Genomic DNA, 24,007 nt, shown 5'->3' with positions numbered 1-24,007 from the left:
GAGTGACAGCCTGCAGGAGCGCCGCAGATCATCTAAAAACGTAAGTAATGCTTTTTATTCTTTGCTCCACTGTATTGCCGGCGTATAAGGTGACAGTTGGGGGGTCGTCTTATACGCCCGGTCGCCTTATACGCCGGTATATATTTTTAGTGTAACACATTTCTGGATGAATTGCAGGAAAGGGGTTATATATTTAACCCCTTTCCGACCATTCATCCTGCGATCGCGGGCAGCCCATTGCATTCAGTGGAACATGCTGTATTGCCGCTCCATTGAATTCAATGGGCAAACATCATTCTTCTCTGCTACAGCTGTTACAGCTGTGCCAGAGGAGGACGATCTTTATGCTGACAGTGGGGGGGGGGGGGCACTCTTGCCGCTATTGTGGCTTAATAGTGGGACCTGTGAACTTGAGATGCAGCCCACCATGTAGCCCCTCGCCTGCCCTATCCGTCACTGTGTCATTCCCATCACTTTCCTGAATTGCCCAGATTTTCACACATGAAAACCTTAGCGAGCATCGGCGAAATACAAAAATGTTCTGGTCGCCCATTGACTTCAATGGGGTTCGTTGTTCGAAACGAACCCTCGAGCATCGCGGGAAGTTCGTTCCGAATAACGAACACCCGAACATTTTGGTGTTCGCTCATCTCTAATCATTTGTAATAACCCTGTGTATATATATATATATATATATATATATACGGTGTATGCTTTATAAATTAGAAATCAGAATTTATTTTCTCCATGTGTATGCTGTTGAAGTCATCAGAGCAACTAGTCTCCACCCTTGAGCTCATGAAGAACTAAAAATTAGTGATACAGCCTACAGAAAAGAAAATTGGTGATAAATGCTTGATATGGTGTTTTTGCTCATGTACCCAACTAAAGCTGCTAATTTTGAAAAGTTATCTAAAAATTGGGGTATATTGCAATTTAGGAATATAAATTGCTTCCAAATACAGTATTTAATTACCTCTAGATCATGATAATCCTCCTCTGAGAAATAAAATTATTTGTAGAATTCAGTGAAGACTTCTAAACTTAATCTTGCCATTGGCTTGCAATCTATAATCCCCATCCTATCTGTAATACCATGGATAGCCGAGTCAGGTTTCTGGTTTCTAATGATACTAGCCAGGCATTCAGCAGGATTATCACTCTTCCAGTATTGTGTACCACTTGCAAATAAATCAACTTTCTATTCTTTCTCAAGGAAATAATTATTATAATTTTGTATCACAACTTTCAAATTGTCTTTCTATTGTCTACAATAGTTTGCACAATTTGGTATTTGCTTTGCAGTGTGATTCCCAGACACCGGTAATGTTATTTGTGTAGCCAACGTATGAAGGTCATTGTTATGACAAACAATGTTACTGAAAACCTTCTAATTAAGCTATACATCAGTTTTTAGGTTTCTCATTGCATACAATTTCTTTGCCTCTGAAAATGGCATCAATATGTATTGCATTAGCAGACAAAAGCAGGAACTTGCTGAATTAAAGTTAAATTGACATATTTTTGTCTATTAATCTTTAAATGCTTAAATTAACCTTGACAGCCTTGGAGACAAAAGCAAAGGCTGCAGGAAACCAATAGATTCCCAAGCACATTTTTAAGAGTGTAATTCTGCAAAAAAGAAAATATGCAGTACAAACCTACAGTATTAACCATGGACATTCTAAGGTCCACATACAGAATGTAATATGTGTTTTATGTAAGATGTCTGATTTAAATACATGCTTTGTACATTTTTTTTTAGCTCTGGATCATAATTAATTCTAACCATAATGAATTACTTTGCTGTAAAAGAAAAGCTGTCATAATGTAGTAAAAGTCAAAATTTTGCTGTCCTCTCCTGACTTTCTCCTTTTACCATGCACTGTACCGCACAGATCTCATTGCTTTGTTATACTTCTATTATGTACATAATTAATTCCCTATGATCCAGAAAACTTGCATTCTGCCCTGGTGTTCTGAAATATTTATTTACCATTATATATGTATGTATATTTCTGGTTAGATTTGATAAATTGTAATGAACTTGAGAAGGTTTTTTTTATTGCAGAGTATCAGAAAATGATTGAAAGAGGGCAATCCTCACTTCTTTGGGCTCAGTCACATGGGCGTCGATCCCCCTGTGTTCCTGCACGATAAGACAGCCGCACCGCATACGGACGACTTTCTGCATAACCGGCTCTATTGCCAGCCATGTGTTCTATCTTCCGGCGATGCGGAGAGTCGTCCGCACGTGCAGTGCAGAGGTCTTAATCATGCAGGAACACGGGCGGATCGGTGTCTGTGTGACTGAGCCCTTAAGTGTATATTAATAAGAGTGCTTTATCCTATTTCTCCACCTTTATGATTAATGTATAAAACATAGAGATGAGCGAGCACCAAAATGCTTGAGTGCTCGTTACTAGAGTCGAACTTTCAGTGATGCTCGAGAGTTCGTTTCAAGTAACGAACCCCATTGAAGTCAATGGGCGACTCGAGCATTTTTGTATATCGCCGATGCTCGCTAAGGTTTTCATTTGTGAAAACCTGGGAAATTCAAGAAAGTGATGGAAACGACACAGAAACGGATAGGGCAGGCAAGGGGCTACATGTTGGGCTGCATCTCAAGTTCCCAGGTCCCACTATTAAGCCACAATAGTGGCAAGAGTGAGACCCCCCCCGCGCACTGTCAGCATAAAGATTGTTCTCCTCTGCCACAGCTGCAACAGCTGTGGCAGAGAAGAACGATGTTGGCCCATTGAATTCAATGGAGCCGGCAATACAGCCGGCTCCATTGAAAGCAATGGGCTGCCGGCGATCGCGGGATGAATTGTCGGAAAGGGCTTAAATATATAAGCCCTTCCCTGCAATTCATCCAGAAATGTGTAAAAATAAAAAAAATATATACTCACCTTGTCCCGGCAGAACGATGTTAGCCCATTGAATTCAATAGAGCCGGCAATACAGCCGGCTCCATTGAAAGCAATGGGCTGCCGGCGATCGCGGGATGAATTGTCAGGAAGGGCTTATATATTTAAGCCCTTTCCGACAATTCATCCCGCGATCGCCGGCAGCCCATTGCTTTCAATGGAGCCGGCTGTATTGCAGCCCATTGCTCCATTGAAAGCAATGGTCTGCCTGTGATCGCGGGATGAATTGTCGGGAAGGGCTTAAATATATAAGCCCTTCCCTGCAATTCATCCAGAAATGTGTAAAAAGAAAAAAATATATATATACTCACCTGGTCCCGGCAGACGGAGTTCAGCACGGCTGGCGGCAGTCCTCCTGAACTGCTCTGAACAGCTGTGAGTAGTATTCAGCAGCCGGGGATTTAAAATTAGTCAGTGAATAGCTTTTTAAGGGCTTAACCACATGGGTGTGTCTTAGTCCGATTGCACGACTGTGAAAATACCGACTGTACAATAGGACAAAATGAATCCATTGATTTCAATAGTTTTGTTTTAACTTTCAGGATTCTCACGCGTTAATACTACACTCAAGAAAAGATAAGCCTTGCCTATTTTTCTTGCACGTAGTTGATACTTGCTTTTTTTTCAAACTCATGCATACTAACATGGAGTTTGAGAAGTCTGAAGAATAAAAACCCAAGTTCATGTGCTAATACGCTACAAAGTGGCAAGCGCATTAGCACATGTGCCCATGTGTTTTTGCCTAATACAGTATTAGGCCTTAGTCAGACGGGCGTTTTTTTTGCGCGATTTGCGGATCGCATGACGGATGCGCATCCGCAAATCGCGTGACCGGTGCCCGAAAATCGCCCGAAAATCTGCTCCTAGCCGCGTTTCATTAGAAACGGGCCGGAGCTGTCCAGCGCATTGCATTCAATGGAGCGGCAATACAGCCCGCTCCATTAAAAGCAATGCGCTGCGGGCGAGTGTGGGATGAATTGTCGGGAAGGGCTTAAATATATAAGCCCTTCCCTGCAATTCATCCAGAAAAGTGTTAAAATAAAAAAAATATACATACTCACTTGCTCCCGGCAGCCGGAGGTCCCCGCGGCTGGCCTGCAGTGGGTGTGAAGAGGGTGTGAGTCAGACCTGCCTCTGATTGGCTCAGTGTTATTTTAACACTTTTCTGGATGAATTGCAGGGAAGGGCTTATATATTTAAGCCCTTCCCGACAATTCATCCCGCGCACGCCGGCAGCCCATTGCTTTCAGTGGAACCTGCTGTATTGCCGGCTCCATTGAATTCAATGGGCAAACATCATTCTTCTCTGCCACAGCTGTTACAGCTGTTGCAGAGAAGAATGATTTGTCTTCTATATGTTTTCAATGGGGTCGGCGCTGCTGCCGCCGGCCCCATTGAGCGCATATTGAGAAGAGAACAGGAATCGCAGATCGCAGATAGGTGCGATCTGCGATTTCTGTTCTATAATTTATCAGACGAGCGCATAAAAAGTGCTCATGTGTCCGATACCATTGCAAAGCAATGGTTTTAAAAAATCGCCGGACGCATGCGCATGCGCAAATCGCGCGAAAAAACGCCCGTCTGACTTAGGCCTTACATTGTAACAATATAAAGATAAGATGAACATTATGGTACATTTGAATTAGCATCATATGTGGTTATTTGGTTATTTAACTTTTTTTGGCTGGGTGGTAGGTACAACTACACTACATGGGAGATGTTACTAGAATATAAAATGCTATAATGTTATGTATCTATGTTATATAACAGCTAGCTTTGGAATAACTTTCTAACAGTCCTTTGCATGTGATCAGGTACACAGCAGGAAGGACTGTTATTTTCATTCTTAGGTCTCGGTTAGACGAGCGGGGTTTTTTGTGCAAAAAAAATTAATGGCTGAGCGCTACCTCTGATTGGTCACAGCGCTCAGCCAATGAGAGGCATTTAAAAATGTTTAAAAATCCTGGTGGAGACTTGTATTTTGTAGACTATGCGCCGATGCGCTGTATGACTGAGCCCTTACTGCAGGAAGAAGACGGCCGCACTTCAAGATGGACAACTCCCTGCAGCGCTGAAGAAAGAACACATGACCGGCAATGAAGCCTGTCACATATTCGTTTTCCTGGCGCTGCAGAGAGATGTCCATTCTGAAGTGCGGCCGTCTTCTTCCTGCAGTAACACGGGCGCCGATGCGCCCGTGGGACTAAGCCCTTAGAAGCGCAGAATCTGCACTTCTAAAAAAGAAATGACAGCGAGTGCCGACCCACCTGTCAGCTCCATGGTGCGCGCTGTGCAGGGTGCTTTCCCTCCCATGTGTAAACAATGCTCGTCTGACTACACCCTGAATGTGCCCTGATAAATGAATAATTTTGCGCAATATTTCTGTTTATACCATCATTCAAAGCTAATATAAGAGTCAAAAAAATTAAATAAACCTCTTTCAAATCCAAATAAAGAAGGGGGCATTAAAACTACTTGAGTCTAATTAAATTAGAAATCACATTAAACTTAGAGAACTAAAAATACCATGTGCAAACAAACTCTGAAATCAGAAAGGCAAAACTATGCCTGAATATACTGTAGATGATGAACAAAAAATTGTGCCTGATGGCATATATTTTAGACTTTGTCCTGATAAATGTATTCACAATCTGACATTTAAAGGGGTTGTCCCGCGCCGAAACGGGTTTTTTTTTTTTCAACCCCCCCCCCCCCGTTCGGCGCGAGACAACCCCGATGCAGGGAAGTAAAGGAAGCTTACCGGAGCGCTTACCTTAATCCCCGCGCTCCGGTGACTTCAATACTTACCGCTGAAGATGGCCGCCGGGATCCTCTGTCTTCGTGGACCGCAGCTCTTCTGTGCGGTCCACTGCCGATTCCAGCCTCCTGATTGGCTGGAATCGGCACGTGACGGGGCGGAGCTACACGGAGCCGCTCTCTGGCACGAGCGGCTCCATAGAAGACAGCAAGAAGACCCGGACTGCGCAAGCGCGGCTAATTTGGCCATCGGAGGCCAAAAATTAGTCGGCACCATGGAGACGAGGACGCTAACAACGGAGCAGGTAAGTAAAAAACTTTTTATAACTTCTGTATGGCTCATAATTAATGCACAATGTATATTACAAAGTGCATTATTATGGCCATACAGAAGTGTATAGACCCACTTGCTGCCTCGGGACAACCCCTTTAACTCCCAAAAGACTCCATCTAATGTTTGCCAAAAGCAGTATACATTATACTGTGTTTTCCTGAAAGTAGGACCAAGCCCTAAAATAAGCCCTAACTTAATTTTTGGTAAGTGGTAAGGGAGGCCTTGAAATATAAGTTGTACCCCAAAAATAAGCCCTAGATACACTACATGAAAAAAATAAAGGAATACTTACCTAGCAGGTGCCGTCCGGGTCACTCCCGTTGGTCTCCACAGTTCCAGCAGGCTTCTGTGCAGTTCTCAGTGCCGGCAAAACATCGCTTGCTGGTAATGAGGTTTGTAAACCCCGCCTCCAGCAAGTGGTTGCTCTGATTGTTTTTTATTGATTACCGTGCCTCAGCTAATCACTGCAGTGCTCGATGAACCAATGACAGCCATCGCATTGAATGGCTGTGATTGGTTCATCGTGCACTGCAGTGATTGGCTGAGAAATGAGGCTTGAGAATCAATCAGAGCAATCACTTGCTGGAGGCAGGGTTTACAAACTCCATTACCAGCAAGCAATGTTCTGTCGGCACTGAGAACTGCAAGGAAGTCTGCCCACAACAGCGGAGACCAGCGACAGGGACCTGGACAGCTCTTGCTAGCTAAGTATAAGACATCACAAGAAAAAAAGACCCTGTGCCTCTTTTGGGGCATAAATTTCTATAAGACAGTGTCTTATTTTCAGGGAAACATGGTAGTACTTATAAATATTTTTTGAGGCTATGTCCTTAAGAATTATAAAAACATACAGTACTATACAATCACACAGCCTCAGACCATTGGCCATGTAACTGTCACCAATTAAAGTCCATGTTTTATCAGTTGTATTTCTAATATAACTTAATCTGACTGCTTAGTCAAATGTTTAGAAAAGAAAAACTTCCTTCCGCGCTTAATCTAAAAGTAAAGCATTTTTCCAAAGCTTTTTGTTTCAACAGAAAAGTAGTATATGTATAAAGTGGTGAAAACTATGGCAGAAATTTGCATTATATGCAGTACTTCATGTTTTGAAATGAAATGTAATTTACATATAAAAATGTATAAAATTTGACATTCATAAGATGAATAAAATATATATAGTCGAGTCAAAGTTAAAAATTGTAATTTATCTCCTTTATTAGGATGAGTTCACAATTGCATTTTTTGCTGTAATTTTAAAATGCTGCAAAAACTGCATGTGATTTTCAAAAACCACATACGTTGTTGAGAAACATCATGCAGTTTTTAACAATGCATGTTTTCTTTTAAAAATGCATGCGTTTTTTAAAAACCGCATGCAGTTTTTTTGTTAGGTTTTTTTTGCTGCAGTTTAAAAACACAGCTAAAAACGTCAAGTGTGAAGACAGCATTAAAATCCATTTAACCCTTTCCAATCCAATTTGTAGTCTGGTTTTCCTAGGGGGCTTACTCTTTTTCTGCCGTTATACAATGGCGCTATATGCTGGCTACAGCCAGTACTGCATGAGGTGTCACGTTGGATAGGCTCTGACAGCAGAGAGGCTGGCAATATACAGTAAGAGAACCCTGACGAACGTCTTCCAACATCGGAGCTGTACAATCTTAAATCATAATGTCTTTAGATGTCAGACAGTTGATTAGAAAGGGTTAAATTAATGAATTTGAGTGATAATTGTGCAGTGTAAATGCACGAAAATCCCTCACCTTTCATTTCCCGTTTTTTAAGCTGACTTTTCAGTCAGCTAAAAAAAACCATTGCTGGAACGGGCTTATCTTTCAGTGTAAATACTCACCACTCAGTCCTTCACCTTCTAGTGAGAAGCCCAGGATCCAAAGTCTATCAGTGTAAACTCTCTGCATGAGGGCTGATGACCCTAGCGTTGACGTCAGCACTCATGCAGTCGTTTACCCGACTGTTGTCCCATATAAAAGGGCCATTACAGATAATCTGTACCCTCTCAAACCAAAAAGACCAAGTTAAATAAGTTTTTGGCAGATGTGGATTGATATTTTACTTTCATGGAAAGCTAACAACTTAATTAGTCCATAATACTGTTAAACTATTTAATTATGCCAGACTAAACAGCATCCATGAAAAATGCTAGTAAGTATAGTTGACCTAAATCTTGAATTACCAAACACAATACAGTTAGCTTTTTTTATCTAAATGAAGCCACCCATGAGTGAAATGATCTTGTCTCATCTCATAAAAAAATAGCTTGAGGTTATTTGAGGTTATATTATAACTCCATGAAATAAAAAATAAATTACTTAAAACCTCAGTAAATTTGCCTTCTTTCATAAGCTCAATTTCTCTCTGAAAAATTAGATAATGTTAAACATTATATTATAAATACGTCAGAATATAAATAACACATGATGAAGGAAAAGTGATGAGTAAAGAAAACGCAGATTTTTTTCGTCATACATATTCACAACATCCAAATTTGTATTGATCTGCTACTAACACTACCTGGACAGAGGGCAGTGTTATTGCAAACCCTTGTTTCTCTTAAGGGGCTGCTGCAGTGTGTCCCGTAAGGTGGTACACAAGTTCTGGTTCGCACCTGCGACCCTTGACCACAAGTAACTGAACATGTACTCCATTGGGACCACTCTTCAACACCAGATTCACCTGTATACAAGACAACAAATAAAAATGAATATAGCCTTAAGAATTATTCTGTTACTACATTCATTTGTTCAATATGAATAAACTGCAAGATGGATAAGTGCGCGTTACATACATTCAATGAGTTTCAAGACTGGAGGGGAAAATTCCATATTTTGCATTTTTTACGTTTTTTTTTTATCTACCACTGAAAGAATTTCTCAAGGCATTGATACAACATAACATGTTTTTCTATTTTACTGGCTTCTGAGGTAATATATAGATATATAATTGAACCTTTGATGTGGTTGTGCAATCATCATGTACATACTATATTTAAAAAAAAAACCAATCATATCACTGCATTGATATTTTTTTAAATAAAGTTTGAGGGTAAGTTCACACGTAGCGGAAATGCTTTCCAACAGTGTTTCTTGTGTTCCTCCCAAAGTATTTCAGATTGTGCCCCCTTGATCTTATGTATAGTTTCTCATTAAAAATAGTTCTCTCTGAAACCTTATTTAAACCTTCAATATATTAAAAAATTTCAATTATGCTTCCTTTTTCTTTAGTAATATGCATATTAAGTTATTGAAATATCTACTGATAAGTTGGATGCTTGAAAATTTCCACCATTTTTGCATCTCAAGTTTGAAACATAATATTTTTTCCAAAATTCAATAGGTGAAGTCTCTAAAACTGAAAAGAGTATTCCAAATATGGTCTCACTTGAGCTCTGTACAACAATTTACTTCCTTCTTGTTGTTATCTAGTTATTGCGGCAAGCATCTTTCTTGTTTTCCCTACTGCCTGGCTACACTGTAGCCTCATTTTGACAATGTCAGAAATCATTACCCCTAAACTCTTTTCTTTTGAAGTCCTGACACAAACTGTCAATACAATACTCAAAGGATTATTTCCATACAAATGCATTGTTTTATACTTTAACATAGTAACATAGAATGTAAGGTCGAAAAAAGACATATGTCCATCCAGTTCAGCCTATTATCCTACAATGTTGACCAGAGGAAGGCAAAAAAAAATGTGACGTAGAAGCCAATTTTCTTCATGTTATGTAAAAATAAATTCTGCCTGACTCCAAATCTGGCAATCAGAATAAATCCCTGGATCAACAACCTTTTTTAAGTATTCCAGTGACTAGAACATGTAATATTCTTACACCCAAGAAAAGCGCCCAGACCCCTCTTCAACACTTTTAGTGAGTTCATTATCACCAATGTTGTCTTTGGTCAAATTTGAACCCACCTCTTCCTGCTTTTTTCTCCTGATGATGATAAGGAGAATAGGAAGAATAATAAGGTAAAGGAGGAGAGGGATAAGAAGGATCAGAAGTTTTACTTTGAAATATTGAACTACAGTTTTCATAGCTAAACTATTTTCTATTTTACAAACACCATCAAGAATATCAACCACATTTCACATTTTTGTGTCATCAGCAAACAGGCAAGTGTTACCTTCCAAACCATCTCCTATGCCATCTTCAAGCACAAAACCGCATATCTATTTGAGCCATTGGTTTTAAAGCAATGGCCTGCCGACAACCCATGCAGTGATTTTTTGGGAAGGGCTTTAAATATTAGCCCTTCCTTGAAAAATCATCCCTAGCATGTGTAAAAATATATATGTATACTCACTTCTGTGCTGCTGAGGGGCTTAGGCGCATCTAGCCATGTGGTGCTCCTGAACTGCTCTGAAGCTCTTTCAGCAGGCAGGGATTTAAAATACCCACCAGCTGAAAAGGCCTTATCTGATTGGCTAAGCACTCAGCCAATCACAGGCAGTGCTCAGCCATTCATTGAATTCAGTGAATGGCCAAGCACTGTCTGTGATTTGCTGAGCGCTATGACCAATCACAGGCAGTGCTCAGCTGTCATTCAATGAAGTGTTCAGCCAATCAGATACAGCCCTTTCAGCACCACCTGCTGAAAGGGCTGTATCTGATTGGCTGAACACTGCTGAAAGAGCTTCAGAGCAGTGCAGGGAGACAAGTGGCTAGATGTGCCTGACGCCTGGCAGTGGCGTAGAAATGAATATATATAGTTTTTTTTAAAATCTTTTACACATACTAGTGACGATTTTCAGGGAAAGGCTTATATTTCAAGCCCTTTCCCCCATATTACTGCAGGAGTTGCTTTCAATGAGGCCACCAGCAGCAGCGGTGGCCTCATTGAAAGCAATGGTGCACAGAGCTTCATTCACGCGTGTTTTTGCACATACATGAATGCACAGTTTTGCGCGCACCTATGTACACGCAAACACACGCTCGTGTGAATGAGACCTGAGTCCCAGAGAAGGATTTTGCATTCACCACTTGTAACTAGTCTTTGTTCAGAATACATACCCCCAAATAATTGTTTTGACAAACCCTTTTTTTAGATGATGCCCCACAATTCCCCAGACATCTGCAATGTCTATCAATACTCCTAGTTAGTAATATAAAGACTTTAGGAAAATATGCAGGTTCATCCCCACTTAGGCCTCTTTCAAATGTCTCTACGCATCCCAATATTGTTTTTAATTGATTTCATGAGAAATTGGAGTCCTTAACCAAAATAGAGCTAAGATGAGGGTGGGCTCATCTTCATGATAGCTTTTTTCATGAATCATACCATGAAAAGGAGTTCAAAGAGGTGACTTAACCTCCAATTTCCCCATATCTCAATCGAATCAAGCCTCTCTGGGATGTGCAAGTCCAATTCATGGAAGACCTTTCATATTACACAGACTAAAGGATCTGTTACTAACTTCCTGATATCATATATCATAGGAGATTTTCACAGGTTTTGTGACTTCCAAGCCTGGAAAGGTTAGAGCTGGTTTGAAGTCATTGGAGGGGATTACACATTGGAGGAGTTTTAATGTTATGGCTAATCAGTATATATTTAGAGCCAATGATGAAAGCCGAGAATTCCATCATGTGAGAACACAAATCCATCCTATATTAGTTTCTGTTAAATTCAATGTAGATGACAAAAAAATCAAATCTAAGAAAGAGCAGTGATTTTGAAGTTCTGAAATTTAAAAAAAAAACATATAGATAATGTTACCTAATATTTTTAAGTTGATATAAGTTTTTATTTTATTGAATTTTTATGGGAAATAGTTGATTTCAAACATGAGCCCTATTTGTACATAGCTTTGCAAGAAACTAAAAATCCATCCAAAGTAGATTTCCAATAATATGTTATTATTATTATTTCTTTTAATGCCAATACAATATTCAGTAGCTGATCATTTCTGTTTAGACGTGATGATTTTTTTAAGGTTTACTTTAGTGACTAACCACTTTTGCTGCAAGGTACATTTGTTAAAAAGTAAAGCCAATGTGCTAAATATAATTGTTTAGATAAAGCTTGTGGTGTAATATATTTATTATAGATCTGTATGAATTAAGCAACTGAAACATTCAGTGTTAATTTGAGATCAAACTATGCTACCTAGTATGTAATCATATTAATTAGCACTTTAAGTAGACAAGCAAAGGTTAATCTTAATATGAAATTTGAACTCTCAGGTTTTAATTCACTTTAAACATGCTTTTGAAATGTAATTTTAAAATACAGTGTTGGCAAATCAAGAACTTGAAAGTTACAAAGAGCATAATAAATGTTTAACGTTAGTCATTAAACATGTAAATCAATTCAACCTTTTTGGATTCTCATGTCTCCTTTTGCCATAAAATAGGTGTGTCATTAATTTTGTGTGATGAAAGTGTGCACTCAAGAAAAATGTGACATTCAATATTCAATGGTCTTGAATTTAATGCATATATATGGTTGAAAGCGGTTGATAGTTTCTTGTCTTATAAGCTATCAGGCAAGGATACTTCTGCTTTGTTAGTCAATCTGTAATTTATTTATATAATTTACATATCTGTTGATAAATAGGAAAGATACCTAGCTAAAATTCATTAGTCAACAAGAAAAGTTACTGGAGCACATATGAAAAAATTACTACATTTTTTAAATAGAGGCACAATAAGAACAACAAGTAATGCAATATTCTTATTAATTAGTAAAACTAACCAACAAAAAGATCGTAATTTGTAATAAAAAACTATGGCAACACAAGGCCACAAAGACCAGTTATCAACATTAACACAATATTCTCATTTCCCAATTTTGCTAAAATGTAATATTAAAATATTATAAATATTACAATATATGTTTCAACAGTGTTATTAAACATTTAACTACAACTACACTCTTTGGAATTTTCATATTCAGGGGCCATTAACCATATATACTTAATATCTACCTGCATTTAAATTTAATGCTGCAATAGATTATACCATTAATAACTGACTACACATTGCTTCCAATGTATACGAGCAGGACAGCTTAATCTATATTTAGTGGTCACATGACTAAATTTAAAGAAGGGGGTTAAAATATTCAATAAATCTAAGGTTATCGCATAACAAACATTTTTCACCTATTGAAGTGATGAGTAATTGCTTGATGCCGGACTGGTGTGATCCTCACAACTATTAGAATGAGCATCCTGAGTTATGCTACCCTACAGAAGTACTGTACTTATTATTCATGTATGCTTTGGTGAAAGGGAATTTAGAATGATGCCAAATGTATAAATGCAGTAAAATCAAAAGTATACAAAGTCATCTAATAACTATGATTTCCATTTATTTTATATTTGAATTATCTTTTATTTTAATGTTATGCTATGTTCACACTGATATGTGTCTTTTTTTCTTTATATATTTGCTTAACCCATGAAAGTATGATTTGATAGTTAGTTACAGTTTATATTTATGGGATGCAAACTTATGCAAAATACACTTGTATATCAATATCATCATGTTCTTTTGTCTTTAAATGATCCAGTAATCTAAATATGCCAACAGTTTGAATCTTTATATAAAGAACCAGAACCAGAAACTGATTCAAACTAATGTACTTTCATACCTAAGTATAGAGTAGAACATAAGTTGTTCAATTAGTTTTACTTAGTTGGAAAAAGGATAACAAAAGCATACAGCACATACATTCCAGTGTGAATGCTAACTAAAATTGACACACTTAATAACATTTGCATAGCCCTCTGTGTACTTGTTCCCTAGAGTCACCTACCATATTATCACACCCCTTATTTGCACCATGGGTTCACACAGGGCGGATTTGCCATGGAAACTTTGTGCGGAATTTAGCTGCAGCAAATCCGCCAGCCTCCGCTAATCCCGGAGTTAGCCATCCTTGTGGACAAGGTTTGTCAAAAATCTAGTCCACAAGGGATGGCCAATTCATTGCGGAAAAGCTGGCAAAAGCCGGCGCTTCAGCAAGGATTCCCCGCCTGCAGCATGTCTATTTTTGTTAGATTGCGACCTTGCTCCTCTCTATGGGAGCGCCAGCCACAATGGGTAAACATGTGGCCAAGCCGCTACAAAACTCGCAGCTAAGAGCAGAGGGTTTCGAAGCTGTGCTTTCCTAGCAGAAATCTCGCAGTTTTTCGCTGCGGCAAAACCGTGAGATTTCCGCTGGGAATACAACCCATGTGATCCCAGCCTAACAGTTTTTATTTCTGTTTTTTGGCTTCATCAAAGGAAGGGATCAATGAAAATAACTGAAGTGACAAATCTGGCACATGATGCACAGGAAGAGTGCCTTACAAACTTCATAGAGTTGAGCGAACGTACTCTTCCGAGCTTGATGCTCGTTCGAGTATTAGTATACTCGATGGTGCTCGCTATTCGAGCAAGCATCATGCCGTGCTCGACCCCGCCCCAGTTTTGGCCCCTCCCCACTGCGACAGTGCGTACGGCGAAGGGGAGAGAGAGAGAGAACACGAAAAAGAAAAAGCTCGGCAACCGGCGGGTCCTATACAAAAATGCTCGAGTCTCCAATTGAAGTCAATGAGGTTTGTTACTTGAATAGAGCTCTTGAATTTTGCGAAAAGCTCGACTCGAATAATGAGGACCCGAGCATTTGGGTTCGCTCATCTCTATTCATTAACTATAATGGAGTACATCGGATTTCAATTATGCTCTCTAGCATTTTTCAGACAAAATAGTGCAGCATGTTGCAAAATAGTGCAGCAGTTTGTGCAATATATATGCCAGGGCTCCCTAGGTTTTTTATGTTTTAATTGATATACTGATAATAATGTGCTGTCAAAATGCTTTAGCGACCTTTCATAAGCATGCTGTCCCAGTTATCTGCTGTTTTTTGATTTTTGATTACACCTAACAACACCTTCACATGCACTGTTTAGCGGTGTCTTTGTGAAATGTTTCCAGCTCTTTTTAGAGAGACTAAATAGTCCGATGTTTGTTGAGTCTTCGGCAAAATACTGTATAAAAAAGTTTATGTAAACCATTTTAGTTTGTGGTGTTTTAGTGTTTTTTGGACTCACTTTTTATCAAAGCTTAGTTTCTAAAAGTATGAAATATTTCCAGCCAGTTTTCTTTGCAGGTTTCTTAATAGAAATTCTATGAATAATGTTGGACATCCTCTAAAAACATGTAAGCGTGGCTGGGCTATTATTGTGACCATGTTTTATCTGAAATTCCAAAACAGCGTTCAAGATTTTACCCACAGATTGTTGATGATCATTTTTTTCTACAGTATATACTTTGGCAGCCGACAAGTTGATTCATTGCAACAGTGGAATATCTCTATGAACTCAGCTCATCTGATTCATCAACACTCGGAAAATGACTGTGCGCAAGCACCGTTTTGTAACATGTTTTAGAATGTTAAGAATGTCTGAAAAAAAAGATTGCAAAACTTTTAATAAAATAACAAAAAAGTGTGTAAAATACTCCAAAAAGGGGGCATGGCGAAGTGCAGCGCTGAGACCTTCCTCCTCTGACTTTCACCTAATTTTAGTGCTATTTGCCCATTAGCAGAAGCAGATCCCTCTGTGAGTAGCTATATTAGCAGCCCTGTACTTATCTGCACACTATGCGGAGGATCACTGAGGCCACTCCGGTGCTTTGTCTCCTATTACTGGAGCCAGTGGTCTGCCATGCTGCACTATGAAATGATTCTCCAGCAGCTCTCTCTGGGCCCAACTTACCCTAATAAGGTGGATGCTTGGAGTTTCCTGCTGGTGACCGCACTCCAGAGACAATAGATCTGTCACAAGGGACACATGGTGAAGCAGTGCGTTGGCTCGGCAGGCATAATAACTGAACCCTATTTGCAGGAACCAATAGGATCCCCTCTCTCATCTTTTAAGAAGAGTGACAAGTTCAAAGGAAATGAACAGCTTCACCATTTTGTTATTAATGTAGTAGATTTAGACGTCATATTCAGCCACATAGCCACACATGTCAAAGGACAAAGGATAGTTAATCACAAGCAATATTTGGTCCAGGCAATGCTTTCTAATTGTTACATTTTCTAGCTATACAGTTACATACTTATAATTTAAAGGAACCATTTACTTATATATTAACACAGGACTATTACTTATATATCTGTGTTTCTTCTTCTGTAATTTTGCTTCTACCAAGAAGATGTTCACATTTATCATAGTCTGTTATGTTTATCAATACTACAAACTTACATAAAGCCATGGTTGACTAAGCGCTGCAACACCAATCACAGTTAGCTCCGTAGCGGCATACAGTTCAGTCTTTTCCAGCTCTTTATATTGTGCTTGGAGAACACCTCTACCCAGTTGGTCCATGAAAGCATTTTACTCAATATTACTATTTTCCTGTTTCAGAATCAGAAGCATTGTTAATTTATGCAGAATTTATTAACTCTAAAGGCCCATTTAGACACAACGATTATCGCTCAAAATTCGCTCAAAAGTCATCTTTTGAGCGATAATCGTTGTCTGTAACTGCACTTACATTGTACAGTTTTCGTTATCCCGTTGCTCATCGTTGTCTTTCAGCATGCTGAAAGACAATGATGAGCCTTATCAGGGATTCACAGCGGGATACAGCTGATACTATTGTTTCAGCTGTATCCTTCTCCCTGATGACAGGCGGGGCATGAAGAACAGAGCGGTCCAGCTGTGTTATCCATACCCGGCACAGAGCGCTCGGCTGTATAACAGCAGGGGACTCCATGCAGAAAACATCTGGATGCAGAAGACAAGCGGGGACACCCCACTTGTCTTTTGCATCCTCTGCACGGAGCGCCCGGCTGTTATACAGCCAAGCGCTCCATGCAGAAAACAGCTGGATGCAGAAGGTGAAGTGGAGAACAGCTGGATGTAGAAGACAAGCGGGGACACCCCACTTGTCTTCTGTATCCTCCTCTCCGAGCGCTCGAAGTGGGGAACAGCTGGATGCAGAAGACAAGCAGGGACACCCCGATTGTCTTCTGCATCCTCAGCTGGCAGCGCAAGGGGATCAGTCATCTTGATCGATCATCTTGTGCTGTAAATAACACAACGATTATCGCTCAAAAGTCGCTTGAGCGACATCTTTTGAGCGATAATCGTTGTGTCTAAATGGGCCTTAACCAATTTTTTTGAGAATACGTTGAATCTACAGCTCTGAGGAAGCTTACAAATAGTTTTCCCTCTATCTCTCATAATTCTGTTAGAGTTACTGAAAATTTTGACTATAGTTCAAGCCCAGATAAAGTTATAACACCAACCCAAGAAAATCACTCTTCCTCACAGCAATCTGCTACTAATTCTTCATCACTAGGAGGTGTAGAATACAATTTAGCTGCTAGAGATGGTAATAAAAGTAGTGCTCCTTGCTTCTTGCTCCTTACAGGCTTCCCCTAGCTCTAAGGGACCCTCCTCTAAAAAGGTTCCCACATCATTACATCTGATGCCCTGAAAATAGAAAATATCACTTACGATGTGCAATCTAACCAACACACATAGTCCTTTAACCACTAACACATTGAAGGAATTGTTCTTGTCACTTAAGGCCTCGGATAGACGGGCATTTTTTTCACACTGGTAGCAGCGCACAGAATGTGTTTCTAATAGGAACCAATAGGATCCTATAGAAGCACTCACATGAGAAAATGTTAGATGCGTGAAATGGCGTGCACCTAATAAAGATAGGACATGCTGCAGGTCACATGTAGCTCCATGGTGTGCACCAAAGATAGGACCTTTATAAAAACTCATGTGCAGGAAAAGAAGATTCCCCGCTGCTTACAGCAGGGCATTAAAAACATGCTGCCCAGAAGCATATTTTAAATGTCTCACTGTAAACTCCTGTTAGTCCCCACGGGGATGAGGGGACTCCCTGAGGGTTTGCTTAATCTAACAGGAATTTACAGTGGGACATGTAAAATGTACTTCGGGGCAGCATGTTTTAAATATACTGCTGTAAGCAGTGGGGTAGTCCTTTATCCCTGCTGCTGGGTGATTCCCCAACAGCGGGGGACAGTTGGGGATTCCCTCCACCTCCCTCCCCAACAGATTTTCTTATAGCAGGGAGAGAGAGGGGTTACAGGGCTTCCCCCAAGGGCTTCCCTGAGAGCATGGGAGGAGGGGCGTGGGTTGAGGGATCCGCCCTCTAGCAATGACCCTCTAGCCCCATCCCCTCTATATTTGCTATGGGAAATGTCTGTGAGAAGCCCTATAGCCCCACCCACTCTCTTTATCCCCGCCCTTTTTTTCAGTGCTATTGGGATATCCCTCGGGGGTCCTCAGAGCAGGGAGAGAGAGAATGGGACTATGGATTAAAGCCCCATAACAGGGAGAGAGTGGAACTATGAGGGATTAACCCATAACCCTGCTCCATCAGTCCCTGCTATAGGTTAATCCCCCATAGCTCCACTATCTCTCCTTGGTATGGGGAAATCCCGAAGCCCTGTATCGCTTCTTCTTTCTCTCCTGGAGGAACTACACGTTTTAAAGCACAGCTGTTTCAGTGAATGAGCGATTTTCATGCACGCAAAGCTCGGGTCTTCTGCACATGAAACATTGCTCTGTGATTTTTACCTTTTTGCGCGGTTATTTGTGCACAAAAAAACCCCGCTCGTTTGAGCAAGGCCCAAGAAAGATATATCTTGAGATATGCAACAGATGTCTTGCCAACTACAGTCGAAAATTGGTCACTTGGGCACCCACACAGCCCATGTCGAACAAAAAATGGGCAAATTCTGCACCACACATCATGAATTAGTGGATGCTCATAATGCTCTGGAAGAGGAATTTTCCCATCTGTATGCAAAAGTTATGTCCTTGAGGATAAGTTAAGGAGAAATAATATCACATTTTAAAGTATTCTGGATTCTGTATCTCCAACTGATCTCCCTCAATATCTACTCAAGCTTCTTCAAATTCTTCTCCCAACCTTATCCCCATGCCATCAATAGAGCCCACAGGAAGCCCAAAGCTTATTCTGTCCCAGAAAATGCTGAACAGAGACATTCTGACTCAAATTAATTTCTACCAAACTAGCTCAAGCAACTTCACAGACAATTCTTCTCAGTTACCTTTGCTCTATGTGGAGACAAAATTAAATACAAATGGAGCTTCCTTACTAAGCTTTTTATTTTAAGGAATAGAGCATCCTATGTGGCAGCATCTGTGGTGGATGGATTATTCTTTCTTAAAACATGGGGTATTTCCGTTGATCAAGCCATATTTCTTTCAGCAAGCAAGTGCCCACCTCAAGTTACATAGGAGTGGCCCTCTGTTGGTAGGAGTAGTCCTCATTGTTAATTGATCGAAACTTTAATAACTATGTAATCTTTATCTGTTTTTGATACCTACGTACATTAAAGAGCTACTTAACATGTTTGAATATGTTAACACCTCCAATTGTTATTCACCTTTATTATTCAATTATTATTCACCTACATGCACTAGGTAAATAATATCTTTCTTTTCAGTTCTTTTATTTGTTCTTCTATTATTTTTGTTTTGGTTAATGCATACAGGGGTTCTTTTGATTGCCTCATGTCCACAAATTTCTTCCTTAAACATAGTTTACTATGGCGTCATAGCCGATATATATATTGTTCAAGAAACACATTTAATAAAAAATGAGCATCCTTGTTGCTTGCATCCTAAATTACCACACCTTTCTATTGATCCTAAATCTTTAATCAGATGAGCAAATTTTGGATGCATGTATAGACGCATTTTCAAAACGGTTCTATTAGAACCAATGCTTTCCAATGAAATCGGTCAGATGTCAGTTTTTTAGAAGCGGAAAAAAATTGCACCTGCAAAAATAGAATATGTAAGTGCAAATGCACCCGTCATGCAATTTTTTTCTGCACGCAATGTGTGATTTTTTTCCCGCACCTATAATGCAGGAAAAATTCGCTCTTCTGATTGAGCCCTAATTCTAGTAAAAAAAGAGGAGTACTAATTGCAATTAATGATTTGCTACATGTTTCTCAACAAATTGTATACCCAGGCTTTCTAAGGCATTTTCTGATTCTTGTTTGCAAAATTAACAGCACCCAATTTACCTTAGAAAATGTATATTTTCCCCCTAAACAACAAGCTAGATTCTTCACATGTTTTGAAAAAACATTGCTAAGATTCGGAAAGGTGTTTTAATAATTGGATGTTACTTTAATTCAGTTATGAGTCTGTTATCAGATTCTTCTTCCAGATGCAGACTACACTCTCCTATTTTACAAAGAGAGGAATTACATAAAGCTTGGCAACGTCTTTATGGTTCTGAAAGAGATTGCATTTTTTTAGCTTTGCTTCACACCTCATATTCAAGAAGGGATTTGTTCTTCTTGGGTGTCAGGGGGTTGGTAGAAGTCATACAGACTGAGATCGGAACCATTGCTTGGTCGGACCACGCCACAATGCAAGAGAGGTTTTACCCTTCTCCTTCCTTTCCCTAGAGATTGAATGAATACATTCTTTTGCACCCAGAATATGAACTGATTTTGAAGATTGAGCTAGGATTTTTTTTATATAAATTCTTTTTGTTGGTCCCTAGAGTCTTTTCGGTGTGGAATGCCAATAAAGCTTATATGAGAGGTCTATTTTTAAAATACTGCTCTAGGGCTAAAAAGAAGAGGGAAGAAGAAGCAACCCTTCTGATCTGTCAAATGAACACCATTGACTCTTTTAATAATGTCAGCCCACAGAACTGAAGAGATATTTAAATTACGAGCCAAACTTCAAATCCTGCTAGGAGTAAAACTTTCACTTTTCAGAAAATAAACATGTAATTCTATGCTCATAGCAGTCATACTGCTGGCTGAACAACTTAAAAATCCTAAATCCAAAAAAAGAACTAGACTTCTTCTAGACTCTAAGGCCTTGGTAAGGCGCACAAATAGGCGCGCAAAAATATTGCGTCTATTGGAATGAATACTTTTCTATGAAAGTGTTCACATGTACATTTTTTAGAGGCACAAAATACTTGCACCTGCCAAAGATAGGACATGCGAGTGCAACTTGCATCTAAAGGTCCGTGGTGCGTGCAAAGATAGGAACTGTCCTATCTTTGGAGCATGCTTTCCATAGACTCCTATGGGAGCTGAAAAACACGCACCACACATCTCCAATTGTGTGAATGGGCTACTTAAAATAGCTGGAATTCACCGGTCATGCAATTTTTCCACGCACAAGGGGCAATTTGTTTGCATACCTATTTGTGCGCAGAAAAAACGCTTGTCTGACTGAGGCTTAAAGTGCACAAAATTATCCACCCTCAATAAATTATTGGTGCATTTGCATCATATTATGCCTCTCTCTATAATCTAAAAGAAAACATGTATTAATCCCAGCCTGAGGAAATATAGAATTTTCTTCAAATCATTAACCTTCCATACCTGTCTCCTGAACAACTAGCCTGTCTTTTTGCACCAATTTCTGCATCTGAGGTATTAAAGGCCATTTTAACGTTGAAAGCCCTTAAATTCCCTGGTTTAGATAGCTTTCTAATGATTACTATAAGAAAAAACATTTTTTTAACTCTATTACGTTTTGTTGTTCATTGCGGATATGGCTAATAGTACTTTCCCTTTAGAAAATATGGACGCTTTGATTGTCACTAGAGTTGAGCGAACATACTCTGCTGAGCTTGATGCTCGTTCGAGTATTAGCGTACTTGATGGTGCTTGTTACTCAAACGAGCATCAAGCCGTGTTCGACCCCGCCCCAGTTTTTGGCTCCTTCTCGCTGTGACGTGCCTGTTTTGGCCCCACCTCGCCGCGATGCAGCGCACGCCATTGGCAAATTTTTTTGTCTGGCAGGCAGGAGAGAGAGAGAGGAACAAACCTAGAAGAAAAAAAAAAGCTCGGCACCCGGCGTCCCACATACAAAAATGCTCAAGTCTCCCATTGTAGTCAATAGGGTTCGTTACTCGAGTAGAGCTCTCAAATTTTACGAAAAGCTCAACTCAAATAACGTGGGCTCGAGCATTTGGGTGCTTGCTCATCTCTAATTGTCACTTTGCCCAAACCTGATAAAGACATTACTTTCCCAGCAAATTTTTGACCCATTTTCCTATTGAACACTGATGTCAAATTCTCTGCAACAATTTTTACCATTGGCTTTATTGTATTCTCCCAATGTTGGTCACTCTAGACCAAGTAGGAGTTATTCCACAGAGACAACCCCCTGATGAAAAATGATGATTCCTGAATCTCCTCAAGACTCTTGAGCTTGGTTGTGTACCTACTTTGTTTTTAGCTTCAGAAAAAGCTTTTGAACAGATTCACTGGAGATATCTAGAGGCTACTTTTAGGCCTTGTTCACACAGGCTACAAAATCTCGCTGCAAAATCATCGCTATGTTTTGTAGCCTGAAAAAAACCATTGAAAACCATTTGCTTCACATACATGCGTTTTGTAGCGATGATTTTAAAACGAGATTTTGTAGCCTGTGTGAACGAGGCCTAAATGCATTTTGGTTTGACAGGCTCCATTGTCTCTATATTCATCTCTTAATGCAAGGTTTATTTTCCTCTGGGCTTATTTCCCTCCATTTGTAAATTTCTAATGGTACTAGGCAATGTTCCCCCCTTTCACCTCTTATTTTTGCTCTTCTTATGAAATCTTTAGCCAAACAGATCAGACTTAATAAAGATATCAAGGGCATTAAATTGGAACATTAAGAACAGAAAATAGGATTTTATGCCGATAATGTTATCTTGACACTTGCTGGTCCTCCTTAGATCATATCCAATCTTCACTTTCAGATTTTGGAAAAATCTCATATTATAAGGTAAACAATACAAAATCTCAACAGCTGACCATTGCTGTAGACGGAAAGACAAAACAACAAATAATTTGTCACCTTCCCGCAACTCATAAAAAAACTTTTATAAACTTTTTTTGGGGGGGTCTGGGAGGATAGTAAGCATTAAAAACATGGTCTTACCACGTATGCTTTACATTTTCCAAACTGTAACAACCCCTGTCCTAAACTCCTTTTTTACCAAGCTTCAGTCTATTTTTAACAATTTTATTTGTGGAGGCTCCCATAATAGCATAACATTTTGTACTTTGGGTAAACCTTATAAACTAAGCGATAAGAAAGATTCTGACGTAAAACGTAAATTCAATGCAATCATTTTGGACTTAATTAAACACTATGGGACTCTTTCTTCACACAAAAGGTGGGTTTCAGTCAACGGATACCTCTAATATCTCTCTACTGATACACACCCTACCGAGTTTACAAATTTCAATGACTGTCGGGCAACATTTTACTTCTTTGCCAACCTCTTTGGTTCTGATCTTGGTCATTCCATTGCATTCTTTATCTTCCATCCTCATAGATTTGATATTGGAATTTGGGAATCACTAGGCATAAAAATCTGTGATTTATGTAAAGACAACTCCATGCTATGTTTCTCTACATTATGCAAGTTATTCCAGTTGCCTCAAAGCCACCTTTTTGCCTTTTTAATACTTCAACATGGTATTTGTTTCCTTGATAACCATAAGCCCATTTCATTATTCCTACTGACCTGGGCATCCAGGGGTATTTCTATATTTTGTGATAATTCCTTTTTGCAGGTGCCTAAAGCAAATATTCTTATATGTTACTGTGGGACAAGATTTTAAGCAACGATTCAGAATAGAAGACTGGAGGAAAGCTCTTTCCTGGACTAAAAAAGTTTTGCATGCAATTTAACACTGGAAATCATCACAAAAAATATTCCTGTGTTGGTACCTAACTCCTGCTAGACTAGCTAAAATGAATTAATCTATCCCTGAGACTTGTTGGAGTGGTTGCACCCTTAGGCCTTAGTCAGACGGGCGTTTTTTCACGCGATTTGCACATGCGCATGCGTCCGGCGATTTTTTAAAACCCTTGCTTTGCAATGGTATCGGACACATGAGCGCTTTTTCTGCGCTCGTCCGATAAATTATAGAACAGAAATCGCAGATCGCACCTATCTGCGATCTGCGATTC

At 39.5% G+C, this 24,007-nt stretch overlaps 1 protein-coding gene across 1 annotated transcript in view; it reads right to left on the bottom strand.

The window, feature by feature from the left end:
- ADGRB3 (adhesion G protein-coupled receptor B3) overlaps positions 1 to 24,007 on the bottom strand; it is a 918,092-nt gene that overhangs the window by 591,049 nt on the left and 303,036 nt on the right. The window contains exon 3 of the mRNA XM_066604215.1: positions 8,555 to 8,716. Coding sequence (XP_066460312.1) covers positions 8,555 to 8,716 — 162 coding nt within the window. The remainder of the gene's footprint in view (positions 1 to 8,554; positions 8,717 to 24,007) is intronic.

Source organism: Eleutherodactylus coqui, chromosome 1, assembly GCF_035609145.1.
Source record: "Eleutherodactylus coqui strain aEleCoq1 chromosome 1, aEleCoq1.hap1, whole genome shotgun sequence".
NCBI classification, from domain to species: domain Eukaryota; kingdom Metazoa; phylum Chordata; class Amphibia; order Anura; family Eleutherodactylidae; genus Eleutherodactylus; species Eleutherodactylus coqui.
This window is presented reverse-complemented; position numbering and strand designations above follow the sequence as displayed.